The sequence below is a fragment of the Stigmatopora argus genome, chromosome 1, assembly GCF_051989625.1.
Source record: "Stigmatopora argus isolate UIUO_Sarg chromosome 1, RoL_Sarg_1.0, whole genome shotgun sequence".
NCBI lineage: Eukaryota > Metazoa > Chordata > Actinopteri > Syngnathiformes > Syngnathidae > Stigmatopora > Stigmatopora argus.
Genome location: NC_135387.1, coordinates 17,130,932 through 17,153,375, shown reverse-complemented (window position 1 = coordinate 17,153,375; position 22,444 = coordinate 17,130,932). Strand labels below are relative to the sequence as shown.

General features: G+C 39.6%; 1 protein-coding gene across 10 annotated transcripts in view; it reads right to left on the bottom strand.

Annotated features, from left to right (window-relative positions):
- Positions 1-22,444, bottom strand: part of prdm16 (PR domain containing 16) — a 140,877-nt gene that overhangs the window by 40,978 nt on the left and 77,455 nt on the right. For all 10 annotated transcript variants that reach the window (XM_077604168.1, XM_077604175.1, XM_077604172.1 and 7 more), the window contains exon 3: positions 22,389-22,436. In XM_077604168.1, coding sequence (XP_077460294.1) covers positions 22,389-22,436 — 48 coding nt within the window. The remainder of the gene's footprint in view (positions 1-22,388; positions 22,437-22,444) is intronic.

Below are 22,444 nucleotides of genomic sequence, written 5' to 3'. Positions count from 1 at the left end.
AAAAGCCCTCTTGTACCCAGTGGGAACACAAAAGCTGTATTATGTGATATAAAAAAAATAGATCATCCCCTTCCCCTTTTCTCTACGTCGGGCTAGGTCTGTGATATTTATCTGCGCATGAAACCATTATATTTATGAAATTTGAAATACAGTCCCACACTGATGTATAAAGCGGAGGGTCGGTAATAACCGCTGGGATGCACAGATGTTCTGCTACCATTTCAGAGATAGAGCTGGAACAATAACATGAACCTGTGAAATGACTTAATATTTCTCCCAAAAAACACCAGGTCAAATATTTTACAAGGCATGGTTTGATTTAGTAGCATAGTTCAATTTTGCAAAGTAAAAAAGGAATAATTACACCAAGTGCTTAGCAGTATTTTCATCATTGGGTGAGGCATTACCGTCCAAGTTTGCAAAATCCATCTGCTATAGATGCAATTCAGAGAGCATATAATCTGTATTCGGGGCTCATGTGACAACCTGTGTAAAAATGTTTGATTATTTAGGTAAACTGAACCACTTTTCAGTTAAGGAAAAAATACCGTCATACCAAACTAAATGAAAGCGACTGTCACGCTTAGTGGAATTGTTCTTGGTGCATTAGCAGTACCTTAATTAGAAGCCAAGTTGCAGAAATCTCAATGTGTGAGGTACCCACATCATATATTAGCTTTCTGAAATTGATTAGCTAATAGATTTCCTAACCAAGTGTGGATTCCTTGAAGCAAAATGACTTTGTCAGAGGCTGAAGGCCGCACCAAACCTCTTAATTACATTGTGAAGACAAATGTAGACAAACTTCTACAACCTACACCAATGCAAATAAATCAAACTATGGCCTAACAACAAACTGTTGTGATGGCGATTGAAAAGTACATATCTCCTAATTATTTGCTTTTCTTTTTATATTCAAAAAGAAAAAAAAACTGCATACTACAACAAAATCTAAAATGTATTCTTTTGATTCAAGATAAATATTTATAATCCTCCGTAATTGGACTGAATCGCATAAAAGAAATATCCGCTCTAATAGGAATCCAGCCACTCCCAAATGTGGGTAAAAAAAAGTTTAATCTTTTAGTTAAACATCTAATAAATGTAGCTAAACAAACATTGTTAATTCGAGGTCCAATATTAGCATTAATCGGTTATTGTACTAGAACAGTATTATCCATTAAAATGATATAAATATGATACACATTTGTCAACTGTCAAATATTGAAAATAACTGATGTGGAGGCCAGCAGAGTAATGCTGACTCTGTTGCCTTTGTAAAGGCTTTCACACATTCTCCAGATGCTGGTGACTGTGCAACAGGCTTACCCTCCATTTTCCTCACTTATGCCAAACACCATCCATCACTAGCTGTCATATCCATATGAGCTCACTCCATTCAGTGCACAGTAGCGACAGACATCAACAAGTGCATCTAGGTGTGTGCGTGTAGGTGTATCTTCTATCCATTCATTAATATATCATCATCATCAGGTATCTCTCTGCTTTCATTTTTTTTGCTCCTACAGTCGATGGATCCTCTATCCCATTGTCAATAGTACTGCCAGTTTTGGTACATGGACACTCACAGCAGATGTTGGGGGCCAACTTTCTGTCAGGGAGGAATGTAATTAAGGAAAAATAAGTGGTATATGTTTTCAGAGAGGTCAAACAGGACTGGAGGGGGGCTGAGGTGCTTATGACTAAACATTCTCCTTATTCTGTTAAAATTGTTCCTTATCCCATTGCTCACTTGGTTGGGAGAAATAAGTACGCATAATTAAGCAGTAATTAGACACTTGGCTGTTTTATGATATCATAATGCCTTGAAGTAAACATTCCTCCTTACTTTATAGATACAGAAAAACTACCAGCAATATAATGGCTTTGTCAACTGGCAATTAGTGGACTTTATTGCCTATCTAATGTTTATTCCTATTAAAGAAGAACAATTTAAGGCTAGCTCTGTTTTGACTTTTAAAAATATATATATTTATTTTAAATTGTGCTAAATCAGAGTTGCAATGTTAAGGTTAGCCCTGGGCATATCAGATGCTATCGCAGGCCTCCTTTAAAAGACTTTGTCAGCTTCAAGTCTTGGAGACAGGGTAAAGTAATCTTATTTTTTCTTCTTTGTAAATGTAGTGACCAGGGTTAGTGTATATTCAATGTTTTTACTGCCTCAACTCAGCCTATTGCTCTATGTTCATTTGGTTAAGAAAGATTTCTGATTAACCAAATATTTTTGTGTAAAGTCTGTCCATGTGAATATCCGATATTAAGACATGGACACGTCCCTCTTATATTCCACTGCGACGGATAAAAAAAGAAACTTTGGCTTATCGTCACATGAGCTCTATAGTCTCTCCCTCAAACAATAACTGACAATGTACATCATAAGAGAGCTACTTACCAGACTTCAATGTAATCAATGTGTATCTTTTCTCAGGCCATGCTAGGTACATTCCTATAAGTCACTCTTGATGAGAACAAAGAGGTGAACATTGTGTGTACAAGACATTAACCATGGCAAATGTACGTACTTTTTGTTTTCTGTGCATGTGACTCATATTGAGGGAATTTGTGACATAAAGCTTTACAGTAAGGAGGCGCATCAAAGTCCAAAACAGACCTCCAAACCAACAGAGCAGCCAGACCTCATCTACAGGGGAAGGAGCCAAATGACTTCAGAATTATTATTATAATCACGTGTGTGCAGATGTGTTTTTGTTGCAAAATGTCTGTAAAATTCTTTTGGATGACTCAGTACAGACAGAGAATCCTAGGGGTAGAATACACGATGCGAACTGAATGCATGCACACAAAGTGAGAGCAGCTGGGCGTTTTTATGGTGTGTGTGCACACAGAAGGGATTTCCTCACTCATCTGTGGTTCGGTGTATCTGTCAATAGGCTGCTCACTTGCTAACTCACCCGGCCCTCGGTTCTCCGGGGACGTCTCCTCTTGCGCTGGCTCTGCATATCCTTGCCTTGTCTGCTTCCTCCCTCACACTCATTTTGCTCATTTGGGTTAGCGTCCTTTTTTTCTACTATTCTCCTTATGGTAGTTAACTATTGTCCATGTTTTTTTCTTTACTGAAGGATATGCCTTGGTCAGTTCAAAACTTTATTTAATTAAATCAAGGAAACGAATACAACTGGCTACATGATTTAAATGATGTGTAAAACATGTGGGTTGGTGCAAAAGCTTTATTTTTATATATATATATTTTTGGTGTAAGCATACTGGACCGGTAAAAAAGGCTGCAAACTACTTGTACACAGCTGTCCCTTAGTAGTTATCGCGTCAGAAATTATGACAGGGAAAATGTTTCCTTATTTTCCTTTCACAGGAAAAAAATGCAATATTGAAAGTCAATTGCCCGTTTTCACGCCTCGGTTTTCTTGGGACACCTGCCAATTTTTTTGTGGTAAAAAAGGATGGAGATTGGAAGGAGAAGATGCAATGGCTTGAGTACTTTATGTTGCCTTTACTACTTTATCTGGAAGTCTCAAAAGTTGACTGGAAAGCTAATGGGATACAGCGAAATACTTTGATGCCAACAAGTAGGCTTCTCTGAATGGGAGGGTGATAAAACAAAATCCCACATTACAGGTTCATCTCAAATACACATTAAATTTTGGAAAGAAGACTCGGATTAATGAAATAGATTATTTAAGAACAGGAAACATTTCATATCACTCCATTGTCTATTTTGAAAATCATTTTTTGTGATAGTCACATTTCTTCAGATAAATGTTATTTAGCCTTTTTAGGATTTGGTGTGTGTTTGTATTGTTGATTAAATAATTCACTCTAACTATTTATGTACCATATGCATATTTGAAACAATTTAAGTAGACAAAGAACATAAACCTAATTCACCCATGTGTGAAATTTGATAAGTTTACAATATGGATAAACATATATCGTGTTAGTTTCATCTCCGGCATTATGAAACCGCTTATGTCGCTTTTAAAACACCATCTCAGAATCCCCATAAGGGTCTAATGGTAATAATCGAAGCTATTCATTAAAAATTTGTTCATCATGCTTCGAGCTACTTTACTAATTAAAAGGGAGAAAAATATGGCACAGTAACTGCACATTTAGAATTGTTGTGTGAGGAGACAGTATGTGTATCTTTGTGGTGTTGGCACCAAATAGTGTCCTTCTTCCATATGTTTTAAACAACAGCTGGACAGCATTACAGCGATGTCAAGCCTTGGAAAGCAATCCCGAGGTTTTCGAGTGACAAGACAGATTTAGGGCTAACATATAGTGCTTTAGACCATAATTACATGTGTGCTGTATAATGGACTGAAATAGAAAAGGCCTGGTAAAAAAAAAAAACATAATTAGGACAAACTGCTGCTTGGGACAGAGCTTGAACTGGATGGAATTTGTGGTATAAAGCAATAAGACTTTGTCTTTTAATAAATCAGTATTGGAAGGTTTGGTTTTGTGCATGACATCAGCTTGACATGGCAATCAAGTGAGGTTTTATGGAAGGATGTTATTGAGTTTGAGTGAGACATCTCATGTTTTATTTGCATATTTGATTTAGGGGACAAGTACAAAAAAGTCGAGCATAGAATTTTATTATCAAATTTCAATAGGGAAATTTAGGCGCAGGTAAGATATACTGTAATGTATGGTACATTCGAATGTGGAGTGACCAGTCGGGTACTTCGATTATCAGTTTTAGGGTCTTGCAGTGGGCTTTGTGTTGTAACTCAATCGTTTGCCGAAACAAGCACACCAACTTGCACCCTGACACACACACACCCACACACACACACCCACACACACACACTCACACACACACAAGCTAATGAGTGCCATTATGGCCGATCCGTTGTATGGGATGGTGTTTCCGACGAAACAGTGGGGGGATATTGGAGCCAGACGTGTGTAGCTGTCAAGACCTGGTGATAGGGATGCGTGCCAGTCACATCCCAGGGGTCTACACACGCACACGCAAACACACGCAGACACACAAACACAGATGAGTGTGATTTGACGTGCTGGAGCAGATGTAAGAGGACTCCCGTATTCTGGGCAATGAAGATATATTCGTGGCCAGGGGTGCATGTGGGGGGCTTTGACTCTGCACCTTTACCATGCAGGCCTCACTTGACATCTGCATCCAATTAACCACAAAGCTAACTTTTTTTTATTTTTTTTAAGCATAGGCGAGGGAGGGCGAATAGAGGATAGTAAAAGGGGGGAGGAGGGCATGTTCAATTCCGACTAGATTCAATTACTTGCGCCATTCTCCTTTGGGTGTGCATATGTAGTGCACGAAATGTTGGGAAACTGCCAAAATGGCTGGTGACTCTCTGACCGACTGAGTCCTTCTTACTTCTTTTTCCAACTCTTCACCCATTTAAAAGAAAATACAACAAAACAGAAAAAACATTCCATTTTCCCTCTGCTCTGATTAATCGTGATAATGTGGCTATCAAGAAATGGGCCTAATCAGGGGTTTTACTTTGTGAATTTATGACAGAAAATACTTTGTTTATGAAGTCAATGTTCTATTTTGGTTGGGAAACCCCACATACTTCTGAGTTTATACCTCTTCTACACATACATTTTAGCAGGAACCAGAAATATTCTCTCAGTGCCCCTGATAACAACCTGCAGCACATGGTCTATGTGTTGTTGGCAAAGAGCTCACAACCAGTCATCAGAAGCCCATAAAGAAAAGCGAATGAATGGAGACTAACCATATTTTCCCTCTTTTTAATGATGTTTTCTAGTAACTGCTGCTTACAATGATGGTACAGCCCTCATGTGTAAATGTACGATAAACAGGGTTGGAAAAAAACAGAATAAGTCTAAATCTAAATTTAAATCAGTAGTAGTGGTCATAATCTGTAGAATAATTTCAGGGTCTTAACGGTTTTTCCATACTTTGTTATACAAAGATCCCTGGTGATATTCTTCACAGGCCAAATGACAATCTGATGTGAACCTCCCCTGCGAACGGATGAGTAGAGAGGAGCAGCCTAGTGTGGGTTGGCAACAACGTCAGCTGTGTTGCATTGCAACAAAGCATCATTGCTAAATGTTTTCACGATGACAGAGACTTTGCCTGTTCAGTTCATCTTCTCATATCTTTACTAACTCCCACTGTGGCATGACTGAGGGTGGTCACTTTTCTCTTGCCCATTTTTTAAGGAGAACTGCCGTGCTGGTGTCTGAGACTTTGAACAATGGTTAAACTGTTGAGCTGCAACTCACGTTAACCCAAAGGATTTCCTCCTCAAGGCCGGACCACCTAATACTTAATGACATGCTTTATCTCAAAAAGAGGGGACTCACACGTGCACACACCCATAAGTCCAGGAAAAGTGTACTGCATGGCATGTTTTATCTACACTTACAAAGTTAGACCATTAGCAATTATCCACTAGTTTGGAAACTCACCTCATTGTCATGTCATTAAAACACCATATTTAACTTGTCTGGTCACTCATGAAGTCAAAATATCTAAAAAGGCTAAAAAGCTCCAGCTGTCACATGACTAGCTTTGACCTTCTCCTACTTCGGTCTACTGTAGCAACGCTCCTAACCAGACACAGATGGACATTTACAGCCAACAGTGGATGTAAAGATTCACACAATGACCTGTGTCAAGCATTCATGACTTCTGTTCTGTCTGACGATAGTCTTTCTCTCAATTCTGTTCATAGCATAATAGTATTTTGGAATTTGTTTGTTGTCAGGGTTTCTCTTAGAAAAAAAAAGACTTGAAGTTTAAATGCTAAAAGATTGTCCTCTATGGAATTCAAAATTTTCACGAGATGCAGGCAATTAGCCAGACCTGAACTATGGACGCTACTCTAAGGAAACGTTTGATGCACGCCTTGCTGTGTTAAAAAGTGACGAGTAAAATAAAGTCATTTTAGCAATCATGTTAGAAAGCATCATGGAATTCTATTCTTAGAGGAAGATACAAGAAGAGAGAAGCAGTTTGATCAACAGAGACTCATCGGTCCTCAGGAAGAACTGACCTTAACTTAACTTTAAAAAGAGTCACCTTGCATGAGGCAATGGTATGAGTAATCTGGCAACCTCAATCTAAAACTGCAATAGTTCATTTCAATTTTTATTAATTTTATGAGGGTAACGGGGGTTGCTTCTGTTCGCAAACAGAAATGAAGTGAATTAAGTTTGTGGAATGAGCTACTTCAAGTGCATGTGTATTTTGAATTCAGAACAAGAATCCATAGAAAAAGACCATCTATTATGCCTCTTTTCTGTTTTAAACATCCAACCACCCTCCCTAATTGCATCCATCCAGGCTTGTATTCCATTGGGCAGACAGGTTTTAGGGAAAGGGATAAAACAGAGTGGTAGGTAGACGACACAGGCTAATTTGTAAAAGATAAAGTGGCTGCGTAGCTTTCCAAGGCGCTGTGGGAGAACCAAAACATTCAGCAGTTGTCCAAACAGACTCTTCTCACAGCGCTGCAGTTGATGACATGAAACTGCTATAATTTAAATGTGTGCATGCACACAGGCACGCACACATGTATTTGAAACTAGGTTCACAGATGCTTGATCTTTCCTCCGGCGCTGGGATTTATTTTGCTTGAGGTGATTGCTGTGTCTGCAAGTTTTGCAGTCTCGTTAATGAATTTGAAACATGGTCACTGCGCAATTGACGGGTGAAAAGAGAAGTCTGTGTGTGCACGTGTCAGTGTATAATGTAGATCAACAATGGGAGCTGTAATGATACCGAAATAGTTTGTTCTCTATAAGTATAAAGAATAGCCTGAATTCACCTATCCTTTCAAATGTTCTTCATGTTCATGTTCTTCATGCTTGCCATGTAAGGGCAAAGTCAAACGTGACAGCGATAGGGGGCGCCTGCTGACTGCCAAACTTTCAAGTAATGCCCTCAATCAACACACAATCACACATAACTCCGTAGAAATAAGATAAACTTTCATAGGAGGGCAGTGTCTATCAAGCAATGTGTTGGTTACCATTGCTCATACTTAAACAATGATGCCAAAATATCACAGTTGAGTAATCTATTGCAGCACTAATAACCTTAGCCAGTTTCCTGTCTCTGCTTTGTGCCCTTAAAGTGCCAAAGTGCCGAGATCTGTGTTTGTGTGTGTGTGTGTGTGTGTGTGTGTGAGACCACCACTGCCCTTCCCATATCTGCTCCCATCGCTGTGTTATCACAGCCTCGCACATACCTCGCCGTTGCCTCCTGTGATTGTGTTAAAACCGTGGAGCTCATTTTTTTCCATGCCAGTAAGACAACGAGAGGAAAAGTGAGTCTAGTTGTTTGTGACAATGTCGGGGTGAGTGGCGCTTACTGCGCTCCTGAAAGCTCTGTTGTTGTAGGGACAAAACAAATAAAGTATAGGCCATTCAAAAGATGACTCAACTCAAGAGGGTCAGGTCAACCTAATGCCTTTGGAAAAACAACCAGCCGTCTTCCTTGGCAGCTGTTAAGACTTTTTTTTTGCTTGAGGGACATTTACGAAAACTGTTAAATTCAAATCATGCACTAAAGTGTGACCATACTAAAATATGACTTAAGTGTGACCATACTAAAATATGACTTAAGTGTGACCATACTAAAATATGACTTAAGTGTGTTTTAATTTGTACACCACTAGACCGTTTTCAGGTATTAGTGAGGTTCTTGTTGAATGTGATAAGAAGGAAGAGGTTGGTTGGGGTTTTGCTATTCATAATAGAAGCATAGTAGATTCCACCACGTAACAATTGACGTTTTCATCACTATTGAACTTTTCATCTAGACGGGCTGCTGACATGAAACTGATTTTTCCTCGTTTTCATGTGCAGCCTTGTTGCGCTTGATGAATAGGCAAGTAAGACCAGGCTTGACAATTTCGTGGATTTGTCCACGCGAGAAGGTTTGAAGAGGGTGCTTTGCGCTGCTGGAGACATGAATACTGCCAAACACTTTTACACATATGATTAGAGTTGTTTATGCTTGGTTTGAGGAAGTATAAACGGACCTTATAGTCAGATTATTTGAAGTTGGGTATGGGAGCTCTCTGGTATAAAATCAACAAAAAATATCCTGTCCATGTGTAAGCCCCTCTGCTCCAGTCAGTGGGACAATAATAACAATGCAATAAAGATGATAATCAATTGCAGGCTTGCAGTGGCCTACAAAGCACTGGAAGTTACACCACCTCTTTGATGGCATAAAAAATTACTTTCATGATTTAAGAGCCATAAAACATTGCCTGTATTCAATACTGGCTTTGATTGGTTATGATAAATGTCATGTAAAAGCAGCTTGCCTTCCCAGCATGTCAATGCTTTTAACCTGAAAAAAGAGCCTCGCGAGCAGGCTCAATACCTGGGTCAGGCAGGATAACCCCCATATCCTGATTACTGACACTGGATGCCCTCTGGAACATAGGCCAGCAATAAAAGAGGCTTCAATGAGCTGCTTGGCTGCCTCAGAAAGACTGGCACTCCATTAAAAAAGTACAAACTTTAGCTGGGAGCAGGCAATTGTCACATTTTGCTGTGTTTCCATAATCTGTGTACGATACTTCATACATATTCAATTTTTCACTTTAGAAGCCCTTGCCGAAATATCCATGTGTGGCACTAAATCATTCTCAAGAAAATAAGTAGTCAGAATTGTTTCACAGCCAGGAAAACAGAGATGTGTTTGTAAGCTCCAGTCTGAAAGATTGATGGTGAGAAAGGGGAGGTAAGAAGCACAAAAGAAAGTGTGAGCGAGACCACGCAAACAAAACAAAACAACTTAATCATGGGAAAGGCTAAAAAGAAAAAAGAAAAAACACTGCTTTTAAATCTTCAACTGATACAGCAGGGTGAGCACAAGCCCCAGCCACCCCCGCCTTCACACGTCTATGAATATGTCTTCCATTATTACTATTGACTGCTGCGCCATAAAGAATGGCAGGGCCTCTGCATGGAGCCCACCCAAATTATGCAGCAAATGCTGAAGGGCAACAACCTCGTGAACTCACAAACAAACAAAGCTTTTGAAGCAAATTAGGAGGCACACACATTCAATATCTGCAAAGCAGCAGTTTGTCTGAAAAAAAATGAAATGGTCTAAAGAATTATAAGTAAATATCAAATTTCTTATATGTATACTTGAACAAGTAGGTTTAAGTGAGGAGAACAACTATCTTAGGTTTAGCAAGGTAACGCATTGAAATCAACTTTCACATTTGTCATCTATTCTCAATTATCACAAAGGATATTCAAATGTTGTTTTGAATGGAATCCTAAATCTGAACTCCAGTTGTACCTATATTATTATTATATTAGATTGTATTAACCTTTGTTCATCCAGTCACTGAGAATTTGAAATGAAATGAATTTTTGATTCAATGAACTTATGTATTCAAATATGTACAACAAAACTGATGAAATAACTTTAGTAATAATTATCTATGAACTTTGGTAGTGATTCAGAGGGCGTGTATACAGACCGATAGTAGTATGGTTTTCTTTTCCATCAGACAATTATTTTGTAATATCCATCTGTGTATACGTGTGTTCATGTGCTTGCGTGTACGTACGTGTGTTTGTGTAAATGGAGGACACTTTGATAAATGGGCAGTTTATGGTGCTGTCACACAGAGGATGTCTATGGGGAAATAGTCAGCCACAATCACTAGTATGTGTGTGTGTGTGTGTGTTTAGGTGTGTGTGTAGAGCTGGGGGTAGGGTGTAAGATGCTCTGGTCATCTGATTGCAAAGCTGCAGTCTGGTGCATGATTAATCAAACTGATTGGATGGGGCAAATATGGTTTGTGATAGCACAAAGAGGGAGAGGGTCACAGAAAGGAATTGATTGCTCTGTTGCATGCCAAGAGGTGTGTGGGTGTGTTTTGAGTGCTCTGCGCGCACAGGCTCATGTGTGAAGGTGGTGAGTTGTGTATAAAATGAAGCTGCTGCGTATTTGAGGTGCAGGGGTCAAATAAATGGACCATGAAAGACCAAAAGCGTTGTGCGGCGGTGCTGACACAGCCACCAACCTGTTAATATCTCACAGGGGTTACACACACGCACACACACACACACACGTGCACATCCAGAAATACGGACACGGGAACAAATACATCTATCTTAAAGTGGTACACAATGTATTAGTAATTGAGTCGCGCCATTGAAGCTTTGTAATCGCTGACAAATCTTTACATAGCTTTTGTCCCGGAACAAAGGAGTGTGGCCACTATGGTGTCGCTTCTGGGGAGGTTGTAGGTTGGCTTGTAATAGAACAAGAGCCACCTGGTCTGAGATTAACTGACATGTTTAGACCATATTTTAAAATAAACTTTGATCCGTTACTTAAGTGGTACCCTCGCGTGCAATTGAAATTAAACTTGAGTCACTTTTTATTCCCCTTCCCAATTGGTTAACTGACAATATGACAGTGGAGTTAAAGTGCATGCAAGTACTTTTTATGTATGTGTTCATTCAACTCAGTTTTGGAGCCAGCAGTTATTTAAAGTAAAGTTATTATATAATGCACACATACACAAATTCTGGGGGTACACATAGTATTGTTGTGCTAATTTATTTCGTTTTTTTGAGGGGGGTATGTTATTTTGTTATGTTAGCGCCACTTACTGGTGACAATTTTCCCCAATTAACCAAACCCAATTACCAAATGCCATGGAATTCAAAAAGTTGATCAAGACATTTTCAAGAAATACAACCAAATGCAAAGACTAATAGTTATTTTAGAAAACACTTTTTACTGTCATGAATAGTCAGACTTTTACACAAAACATGGCTTAATTGGTTTAGAGAAAATAGCAAAGTCACATTTTTTTTAAGTTTGATGACCACGCTATAGTTATTAACACTTTACTTTATCTTATCATCACAATGTTCACGGAGGTGTTGGAGCCTATCCCAGCTAACTATGGGCAGTATACAGGGTAAACTCAGAATTGGGTGCCAGCCAAGCGCGCACGTTATAATTAAAAGATGAAAAACAACAAATGTGCACAGGTTTGCTTTCAAACTACAAAAGCAAGAATCATAGTCAGTTTCAAGACATGCACCCAACTGTCCTTGTCAGTCATACTCTGGATGTGAAAACAGTTGATTATACTCAGTCGTTGGGGCACTGGAGAGCAGCCACGCATTACTCCATTCAATCCAAAAGACATAAAGATCAAACCCATTCATATAGGGATCTATCATTTTCTTGTCTCTCCCTCTATGATAGTTCCCATTAAGTCAGTTCCACCCTTTGGCCCTGTAGGCAGGTGCTACTGTAATTAGCCATTATTTGACTATCCAAAGTCAGCAGTTGATTAAATGGACCCTGAGCGGCGCGCCGAGCACTTTCCCTCTGAGTCAAGCCCCATAATTTCAAAAGCTTCTTGCGACCTGCTGAGCGCCTTTCAGGTCTGCGAGACGCCGCTTCCGACTGCTTCTAAGAGTCTGTTGCCGGCGGTAATCAAAACTGCTAATCTTACGGGAGAGAAAGGGGGAGGGAGGGGGTGGTGGGCGAAAGAAAGGCATGAAATCCAAGCAATGAGACTTCCATTAAAAGTGTTCTTAGGTGCTGAGGTGGCCAGCAAGTGGTGAAAAATGCTGCCTTCATACAAAAACTGAATGGCATCTCTTTCGTGATTAACTTGTTACCACTAAGTCCATGTTATTGCTAATTAATTTACCTGTTATTTTAGACATATTGACAGCAGTCGCCTGCCAAGAAGTCAGGTTTGTCAGGTAGGTATGCCCATTAGCTGGGGATCTAAAATCAGCCACACAATGGTGCACAAGGAGGGGGGCAAGCCAGGGCAGCATTGGTGGAAGCAAATAACACCATGCAACCACCCTGACCCAACTGGAAAAACATTTTAGTTTACCCCTGAAAATAATTAGGTTTTAATCCTCTTGGACAGTACTTAAACAAATGCTTTTTTTTTGTTTGTTTGTTAAAACTGGATAATCTGCATTTGTGCTCAGCTTTTAAAATGTAGTTTCTTTGTGAATCTGAAAGTTAAACCGTTTTATTTAAGTGGAGAAACAACATTTATTACAATCCTTTTTTTAAATATTGAAATTTAAAAACTATACCTTTTCAAATAATGTATACAATCCTATTTGTAATCACTGTTTTTAAATGTATGGGGACAGTTTTTATAGGGATGGATATATTTTTGTGTGGATCCAGATAAATGTTCATATATTTTTCCTTACAGTATTTAATTGTTGCGGCCTGGTGGAATTAATATTTAAATTTTAACTTATTCATCAAAAGACTGCATCATTCAAAAATAATTTCCCCACAAATAATGCATATGATAAAATTGACTACCGAGTGTCATTCAATTTGGTTTGGGAGTGTGAATTTTTGTTTCATCTTTTTAATGACAGAATCTCTTTTCATTTAGCAACACTATTATTATCCAACTAAATATTTGACTAGATAAAGGTTTGTATTAGAATAAATCACATTATATACACATGGATATACTATTCCCAGAAGAGAACTGGGCTGATAATCACTTAGAGTTCCTGGTTAATGTTGTGAAAAATTCTCCCTGGGGAAGAAGCCTTTGTGAAAATATGAGCTTCTCCATCTGAAATGTCACAGCCGAGATTAGAGTAAAGTCTATCCCTATGGCATATGGAAAGCCAAATGGCTTTTGGCGTTAATGTAGCGGAGTAAACCAGCACAAACAAAATATGTAAATATATACCAAGATTTGACTGGCTCATTACATTTGCCTAGTGAATTTTCCTTTTGTGTCTATTACCTGAGTCAATAGTCTGTATGGAGGAACAAAGGCAGAGTGGCATTGCAAGGCGATCTGGGCAATGTCAGGTTGTGTCTATGAGGGCTTGAATGAACACAAAACGACTTTCTCTCCAGGAACTGCAGTGAACTGTTACCATCACTTTGAATGTAACTAAGTGAATAAAAGGATTATCCACCATGAATTAGAGCTAGGACACACACTCGGTGAGAGCGCGTGTGTGTCGCTGTCATTCTCCCACCTCTCCTGGGATCCCCTACTTGGCCTAATCATTGTTTCTCTACAGATAATTCCCCGTGTCCTCTCCGTTGTCTCTAGGAAGTGCTGTCATGTATGTGTTAATTAGCAACAAGCGGGCTGTGGGTGCTCTTCCTCTAATCACTTAATTACGGGTGACGGCCTCGATGCTTGTTTACTCAATTAGCCGTCCATTTTAATCACCAAATTGGAAGCCAGTCAATTGTCCTCCTTAGCTCAGGGAAAGATGTTTCCCTGTGTGTGACGTGTTTGTGCGAAGTAGATGACAAGTCTTGTGGCACTATTAGGAAGGAAACCAAATGGGGTCACTAGGAGGGGAAAAAACTATTTATTCCACTCTAAAAAGGTGAATAACTACAAATGAATGTGATACATTGGACCCAAGCTTTTGTCTTAGGTCAGATTTTTTATTAGTATTGCCCTGAAAGTACAAAAAACATTGTGTGGGATCTATAAAGTTAATCTATAAAGCACTTTTTGGGGTGTGTTAAGGCAGGAGCATGCTGACAAACATGCCAACATTCTCTTCTGTGAGTATTAGGTGCGGGACCACATGCTTCAGATTACTGTTGGTCTCATTTCCCGCAGATGTAGTCATTAATGATCACATCTATGCCATAAAAAGAAAGAAAGTGACATCTCATGGTGAGCAAGATTGATGGTTGCTTTAAAATAGAGGCGTCCAGGGCAGCCGCTATTGTCCACCCCACAACATACGCACACACATGCACCTCCTTCATGTGGATTAGGGCCAGCCGTTTATTTAACAGTTCATTTGAGCAAAGAGCCGAGCAAGGTGAATATGATGGTGGGGGGGCGGGAGTTGGCGGCGGGGGTGGTTGGCAGGGCGTCTGTGCTATGGCATGGTGGGACGTCCCTTTGCAGGATAGTGCCAGGCTGCGCTGCGGGGAGACGAGACAGGGCCTCCCTAGTGGACTAATGCGCTGTAATGAAGATTAAGACTTAGTCAAAGAGTGTAGTGTTCAGTGGCGATTGGAGGGATGGATGGGAGGGGGTCGAAGCTGAAGCAGGGAGAGGGAAGTGAGGAGAAAGTAAAAGGAAGAGATAGGGACACTTTTTTTTTAAATACAAGAACGTCTTTAAATGCATGCAGTTATTACAAAGATAGATCCATTAATCTTTTATAGTTGTAATTAGATCGTTTTGATGGCGTGGAGCTTGTTATGATACGGCATTATGTGTGTGGGGGCTTTTTTACGTGACATCTTTCAGCAATCACATGTAATTTCCAGTGTCCACACATTTTTATTTTATGTGACACTCTTGCTTGTGTGTTCAGAACAGGGCAGTCTCAACACACATGCCATGGTTCACTTAGCACTCTGTGGCTAAAAGCTCCCAAAAGAGCTGTTAGGGTCAGACCCGCTGTGTCTCATCCTTCACTTGCATCCCTCTGCTTTACTTTTAAATGTTTTTTTTTGTCAGTGCAAATGTTACATACTTCTGGCAGTTAAAACATGGAAGCATCAGTTTGGATGGATTCTGATGGATGGGTAGGTGGGCGGGAGGAGAAAGGGTGACTTTTTTTCACATGACCTTGTGTTGACGGGGCCACCCTGGCTGTCTCTCACCCCAGACAGAGCGTGTCTGTAACTGAGCTGCCAGTTCTTGCCTCTCTTGGGCATTCTGGCATTTCTCCCCATTAAATTCCCCTCACTTCCACTCTCCTGTCTATGGCTGTCTCTTGTCCTCTGTAGGATTTCATCCCTTACTCACTTTCGTTGTCTATCTACAAGTGTTTGTCTATCAAATATAAGATATGTATGACTACGGCCATTTTACTTAACCATCCACTGCCATCATATGACTCTAAGGGAGCTGTCCTAATGTGAAAAAAATGACAACTAACAAAGAAACAAATGGGGAGAATCTAGTGTCAGTGATACTGGCCTATAGGGAAGTAACTTCAAAATAAATACCCCCCTTGTAGAGGTGGTCTTTTAAACACACCCAGACGTTCTCACACTCTGATGAACCTTTTATCTCCCTTGTGTGACGTGGAAATATTTTTGACAAGCAAGGCCACACAACTCTGTGTTCTCCGCCTTCACGCGGCCTCCTGGTCTCCACGGCAACGCCTCGTGGGTCATCAAGTTATACCACCAAGGCTTGACCGAGGCCTGCCTTCTGTATTCACTTTGTCTGCATTAATGGACTCACCGCTGCCTTGACAGACAGAGCAGATTGTGCACTGGTACTTGTGCGCATACACTCTCAATACACTGATAAATGATTATAAAAACTAGACAAAAGTCTACAGTAAAGTTTGTTCTTGTGGGAATTTCAAAGTAAGTAATGAAGTACTTTATAATGTTTAATCTGAAGTTGTTTCCAGCAACAGGTGCAAACATGTACTATGCTCGTGAAGGCATATTTTTGGGTAAATGGCACATTTTCTAATAAATACAATGTTTTTGATATTCCCTACAAAATGTAAAACGTCCATCAATCATTCCCTTGTCTGTCCTGTTTGTGCCCATTAGAGTGGTGGGCAATCTGGTGTCAATTCCAGATGGCCTAGAGAAAAAAGTGGGGTAGGGCCTGTAGTGATCACCAGCAAAATGCATGTTTAGCATTATTATTATATATATATATATATATATATATATATATATATATATATATATATATATATATATATATATATATATATATATATATATATATATATATATATATATATATATATATAATAATGCTAAACACATTATTAGTAATAATAGCAAAAATCATAAGTCTGATAATTCTACAAAAAGGGTGTGTGCGTCCTACATGAAATGTTGAAAATCAAATAATTGATTAAGAGGTTTCTATTCTCCCTCTTGTTTTGCTAGGAAATGATGCTATCATGATTACATTGTTTTGTAATATATGAAGCCCTTGTTTTGTTGTCTTTCTTTCATTTTGCTTTGTTTCATATCTTATAAGTAGAAGTTTTGGAAGAAGTAAGTAGCAATTTTATCTTTACTGATAAGTTTGTGCCCAATAAATTAACCTTTTAAAATTGAAAATGAAATCTCAACATCTCTCCATTGATTGCTATTATATGCACCCTCATACACACACACTGCCCTTTCAGGGTTAATGAGAGTGTAAATAAAATAAAAGTGTAACAATAAAAGTTTCAAACGAGGCAGAATTTATGACCATTTAAACTGCCATTCCAATTTTACTCCTCTTTCATTTCTATACCACCTTTCAAATAAATCAAGACTTTGACTAGACCTTCCAAAAATCCAGAATATTGGCCAACAGTACTCGAGGTTGCCCACAGACTCATTAAAACAATACTCCGACATGAGTATTGCAAACTGGAGAGACACTTCTGACGAGAAAGTGATGAAACACGAAGGCCGTATATTTTGCCTTTCCACAGTGGGATAAACAAGGGGTACAAAGTTGGGGCATATGCGCAACACATTTTTCCCTGCCCACTACTATCAAAACCATTTTAATTAATGTATATTATTTTTTACTACACTCATACACACAGAAAATGACACTCACATATACAAGTGAGCATTCCTCAAGTTAAGATGGGCTCAACCTCATTTGTGTATGATCAAGACAGTGTTAGGAGGCAAGACTATGCTTTGAAAGATTATCCTGTCCCATGAATCAAGCATTCCTCAACATCCAGGATTTTAAACATGTGAGCACAATCTCAGAATAGCTGTCCGCCTGTGTGTGTGTGTGTGTGTGTAGGTATGTGTGTGTGTTTTGGGGGTTGCAGCTTATGCAGCCATATAAAAACATGTCACTCAGACCCCATTAAAAAGTAACCCTGCCCAGCGGAAGAAAGAGAGACATATCATCATTAAGTCATCTTCGGGTAAAGTGAAAAACCACAAATATTATTTCTACCCCCTCACCCATAAAATACGTTCTTTTCATTGGTTTGATTACTAAAATCGGACGCAATTGACACTCTGAATAATAACTAAAAACGGTTACTATAATGATCCATCTCTACCCAACACCCCATAACACTGCTTTATGAACACCCACCTAGTTACAATCCATACATACCCACCACATACGCTTGCCTACAAGTTAAACTACATATTGACCAAAATTGTAAGCATCTTCACATTGAAAGATGGATTTTCTTTTTCTTTTCTTTTTCTTTTACAGGTAAAAACGTTACGTGGCTTGTTTTCTCCTACTCACTATCTAGCTATCAAATTGAGAACACGATTAGTTAATGCAAATAAGTTGAAAGTTCAAAAGACATCTTTAATTTGGCTTTTGTTTTTTTTTTTGCAGGTTTTTGGGGTCCAAGGCATCCAAGCGGCAAACCCTGAGCATTTTCACCAAACACAAACACAGGAACACACATGCACACAGAGAAACATATACTCTTCTAACCACAGGGCATTTGACACTCAGCATTATGAAAAATGATTTGCTCCCGTGGCACACTGGGGTGGCAGTGATTATAATATCCAGATAATCATTGGAAGAAAGAAAGAAAGAAAGAAATTATAATTATCAATCAATCATGAGCCTATTTTGTCACGACGAAAGGGAGATTGAGGTGGTGCTGGCGGGAGGTAAACTATGGCCTGAAGCCATAGATCATTTTTGTGACCCATGAGCCTCCTTGTGTCCAAATATTGGCCCTCATGAATTTCGGGTCAATTAGCAACCCTGTCTATAATGTCCCTTCTCCAGCTTTTTGTGAAGAACAAAGAAAAAAAACTGTTTAAAATGCAAGTGTACGCGCATGTGGACCTCCAGCTGCAGCTGACCCCAATGTGATAGTCTTCCAACAAAGAGTGAGGAAAATCTTCTCTAACCTCAGTGTTCTTTCCAAACCCTGTCATGATCCTATTCAGCACCCACAACACATTAAAATAAATTTGATACCCGATTCCGATCTAGAAAGGGCCAATAACGTTGAGTAATAATTTACTGCCCATCAGACAATCTATTAATTACTGTCTGGAGGAGACCATCAGGGGCTTGTGAAGACAAGCATGCTTACAAATAATTGGCCAAGTATGACAGAGTTCCTGAATATCATAATGACATATTTCATTTTAGCGGTTAACCTCCCGTGAAAAGCATTATGAAGTGAATCAATCTAAGAGCGGAATGAGCAGAACTTAGTAAGAGAAATCAAGAAAAGAGTTGAGAGAAAGATAGTAGCCTTCGGGGGGAGATGATCGTCTTGGGAAAAAAGCAATCAGTGCTCATTGATTTTCTCTGCTGCCTGAAAGGAGGGTGTCTATCTGGAAGTCATTATCTGCCATCTGATCTGTGCAAGTGTTTACACACATCAGGGTGGACAGCGGTGCTCTTCTGAAGATGAGGATTAGCACAGAGACACACACAAAGCATAGACTGTCTTCATCACCCGCCCCCATCTTTATATCACCTTTAAATCCAGGGACTTTAAAAAAGAAACAGCCTTTCTCTGACACCCTATTAACTTCCACACACTTGGCTGTGTGTGCAAGGGAGAATACATGTAAGCTGGGCCTTGAAAGCTAAACAGATGGATAGTCAGGTTTTTTGTTGAAGGGCCAGACCAAATCAAACAATCTCTGATACTTTCCCAAATGCCCTCTGATAGCCATCTATAGCTTAAACAACATCGTTCTGTATACAGAATGAGGCAGAGTGTCAAGGAATGAGCAAGGGATGATTAAGATAAGTGGAGAGGGGATTCAGATAGTAGATCTATTTATTTTCCGTCTGCGAGCAGATGGGAAGATGCATGTTTTCTCACGTGTGTTCGTAGCACAGCTCGTTACATATTGACAGAACGCGAGGAAACAAGACTTCAAAAGTTTGTTTTGTTTTGTTTTCATTAATTAAAATGCGCAATTGCATACCTTTTTGTAAAAGCTAGGAGCCATGCAAAAAATTATTTATTCCAGCCCTAGAACTTAATCCACATTTTTGGTTTAATCAAGCATAGCGCTGTGGAAGGAGCAGTCGGTGTTTACGAGCGTATGCGTGTGTGGGGGAGTGCGTGTGTTTGTGTTTGTGTGTGTGTGACTTGCGGATGAATGAGTCATGTCATGAGAAATGGCTCATGCACAATTTCCTTCATATTCATAACAGGCATGTGGCCTGCTGCCACCCGGAGAGTGTCCGCCGCAATTGACACTCTGAATAATGAGCTCTTGAGAGAGAGAGCGTGTTTAGTATTTTACATTTTACCAGTAATTGTATATTTTTGCTGTATTTAAAATAACCAGTGTGTTGTGTGTTGGCATTCAAGGTAACATTCATTATTCATTCATTTTCTGAACCCCTTATCCTCACAATAGTCACGGGGGTGCTGGAGCCTGTCCCAGAAAACTACAGGCACCAGGTGGGGGACACCCTGAATCAGTGGACATCCTATCACAGGGCACAAGGAGATGGACAACTATACACGTTCACACTCACCTTGGGGCAATTTAGAATGTCCAACCAGTCTACCATGCAAGTTTTTGGAATGTGAGAAGGGTACCCAGAGAAATCCCACGCAAGCACGGGGAGAACATGCTACACAGTAATGACCGACCTGGGATTGAACCCTCGACTTCAGAACTATAAGGCTGACACGCTAACCACTCTCCCACCGGGCCACCTCTAGGGAACATAGTTTCTCCCACTTGCACTAAAGTAGGAAAAAGAAGGATCTTAAGCAGCTTATCGTGTGGTCTTAAAACAAGTTCTGGGAAAACAACAAGATTACAATACATAATTCTGTCAGTGATTTGCATACCTTACTGCTTGGGACAAAAAAATAAAATTTAAATACATTTGCCTGACTATGGGGCAGGGGGCATAGGATCACTCCCCACCCCTCTGTTTGCGCCCTACAACTAACCAACAACCACATTATAGTGTTGTCCACCTTTTGGCTGAGGTCAGATGGATGGGCTCCAGCACCCTGAAACCCTGACAAGGATAAGCATTGTTGAAAATTGGTCAATTGATATATAAATACAAGTTTCAAGTAAAGATTGACTTAATTTGGTAAGGTTTCACAAGAGACTAGTGGATTTTATAAAAGTCGGAAGACTGAAAAGTTGTACAAATGTAATTTACTGTATTTTATTTTCTGCGATACAATCTAAATCCAAGCGGGATAAAGTAGTTCTTACTTGCCAGCCCCGTTGTATCCATTTGGGAATTTGGTGGGGTCACAATAGGACAATAATGGTTGGGATGGAGCAGAGAGCTATGGTCTCTCTAGCCAAATTCACATCATCTTCATGTAAATTTTTCTATTTATTTTGTATGCTCGGGTCTTCAGGGTTTAAGCATATCAGTTCCTTCCACTGTCATCTCAAGGACTGGCAAAGATGACACCTCATTGGCTGCACTCATACTCGGGACAGAATGGATCGAACATCCTTGATTTAAAGGGAAAAAACGGACATTTTTGTTGCTTTGTTTACATGAAGGTGGCATAGTGGAGAGTGGTTAGCACATCCACCTCTCAGTTCTTAGATCAAGGGTTGAATCCCTGCTGGGTTCCAGCCTTCCTGTGTTGAATTTAATGATTACAATAAATGCTACTTAATTTTAAACCTTCCCAAAAAATAAAACTAACAGCAGCACCATATATCACGAAAATCATAAGCTAAAATGTTTACATCAAATGTATTGCTCCTCGCTCATTTGACTCTTAATGACTCCTTGCTGGTGACTTACGCTGCCACCATGCCTCCATGGTTTCACCAAGTCACAGTGTCCACTTCGTTAGGGCCATTGTTCTTTCATGGACTATTAGATGGACACCAATCCCAGCGCTGGCCTGTTGTGACCTTTGACACTGTATGTTAAGGCAAGCAACCATGTCTCTCCATCTCTCTAAATTTATCACCTCATAAAATAGTCAGTGACCGGATAATAGGATGGTATTGTTCTCATGTGCTAGTGTTGTTGGGGTTTTTTTGTATCAAGGTTTCACAATTGGCAGGTTTTATTTCTTGGAGGGATTGTGTTCAAGTCTGAAGTGACCCTTCATTGATCAGGAAGATGATATATTTCAAATATGAAATGTACATAAATGATTGGTAGGAAATAAAAGACAAATCCCAGTAGAGAATGTTGTAATATACCTAAATTGTTCCGACAGAATGTAAAATGTACAATGCCATTCAGATTCTTCCCATGGAATGACACCATTTATCCAAACAGTACTGAATATATACTGTTTGTATTGTATAGTATAGATCCGTATGTTTTTGCCTTTCACATAGATTATCACACGGTGTTGCACTGACAATTTTCTCAACAGCACACACAATGTGCATTGTGCAGCTACCTTTTGTGACAGAAAAACAACAGAAAGCTGCTGGACTAGTAAATAAGAACAGGTCCTACCTTTTTGACACAGCTGTCAGGCAAGGACTCTTCGTGGTCATTCATCATCTGGAAAA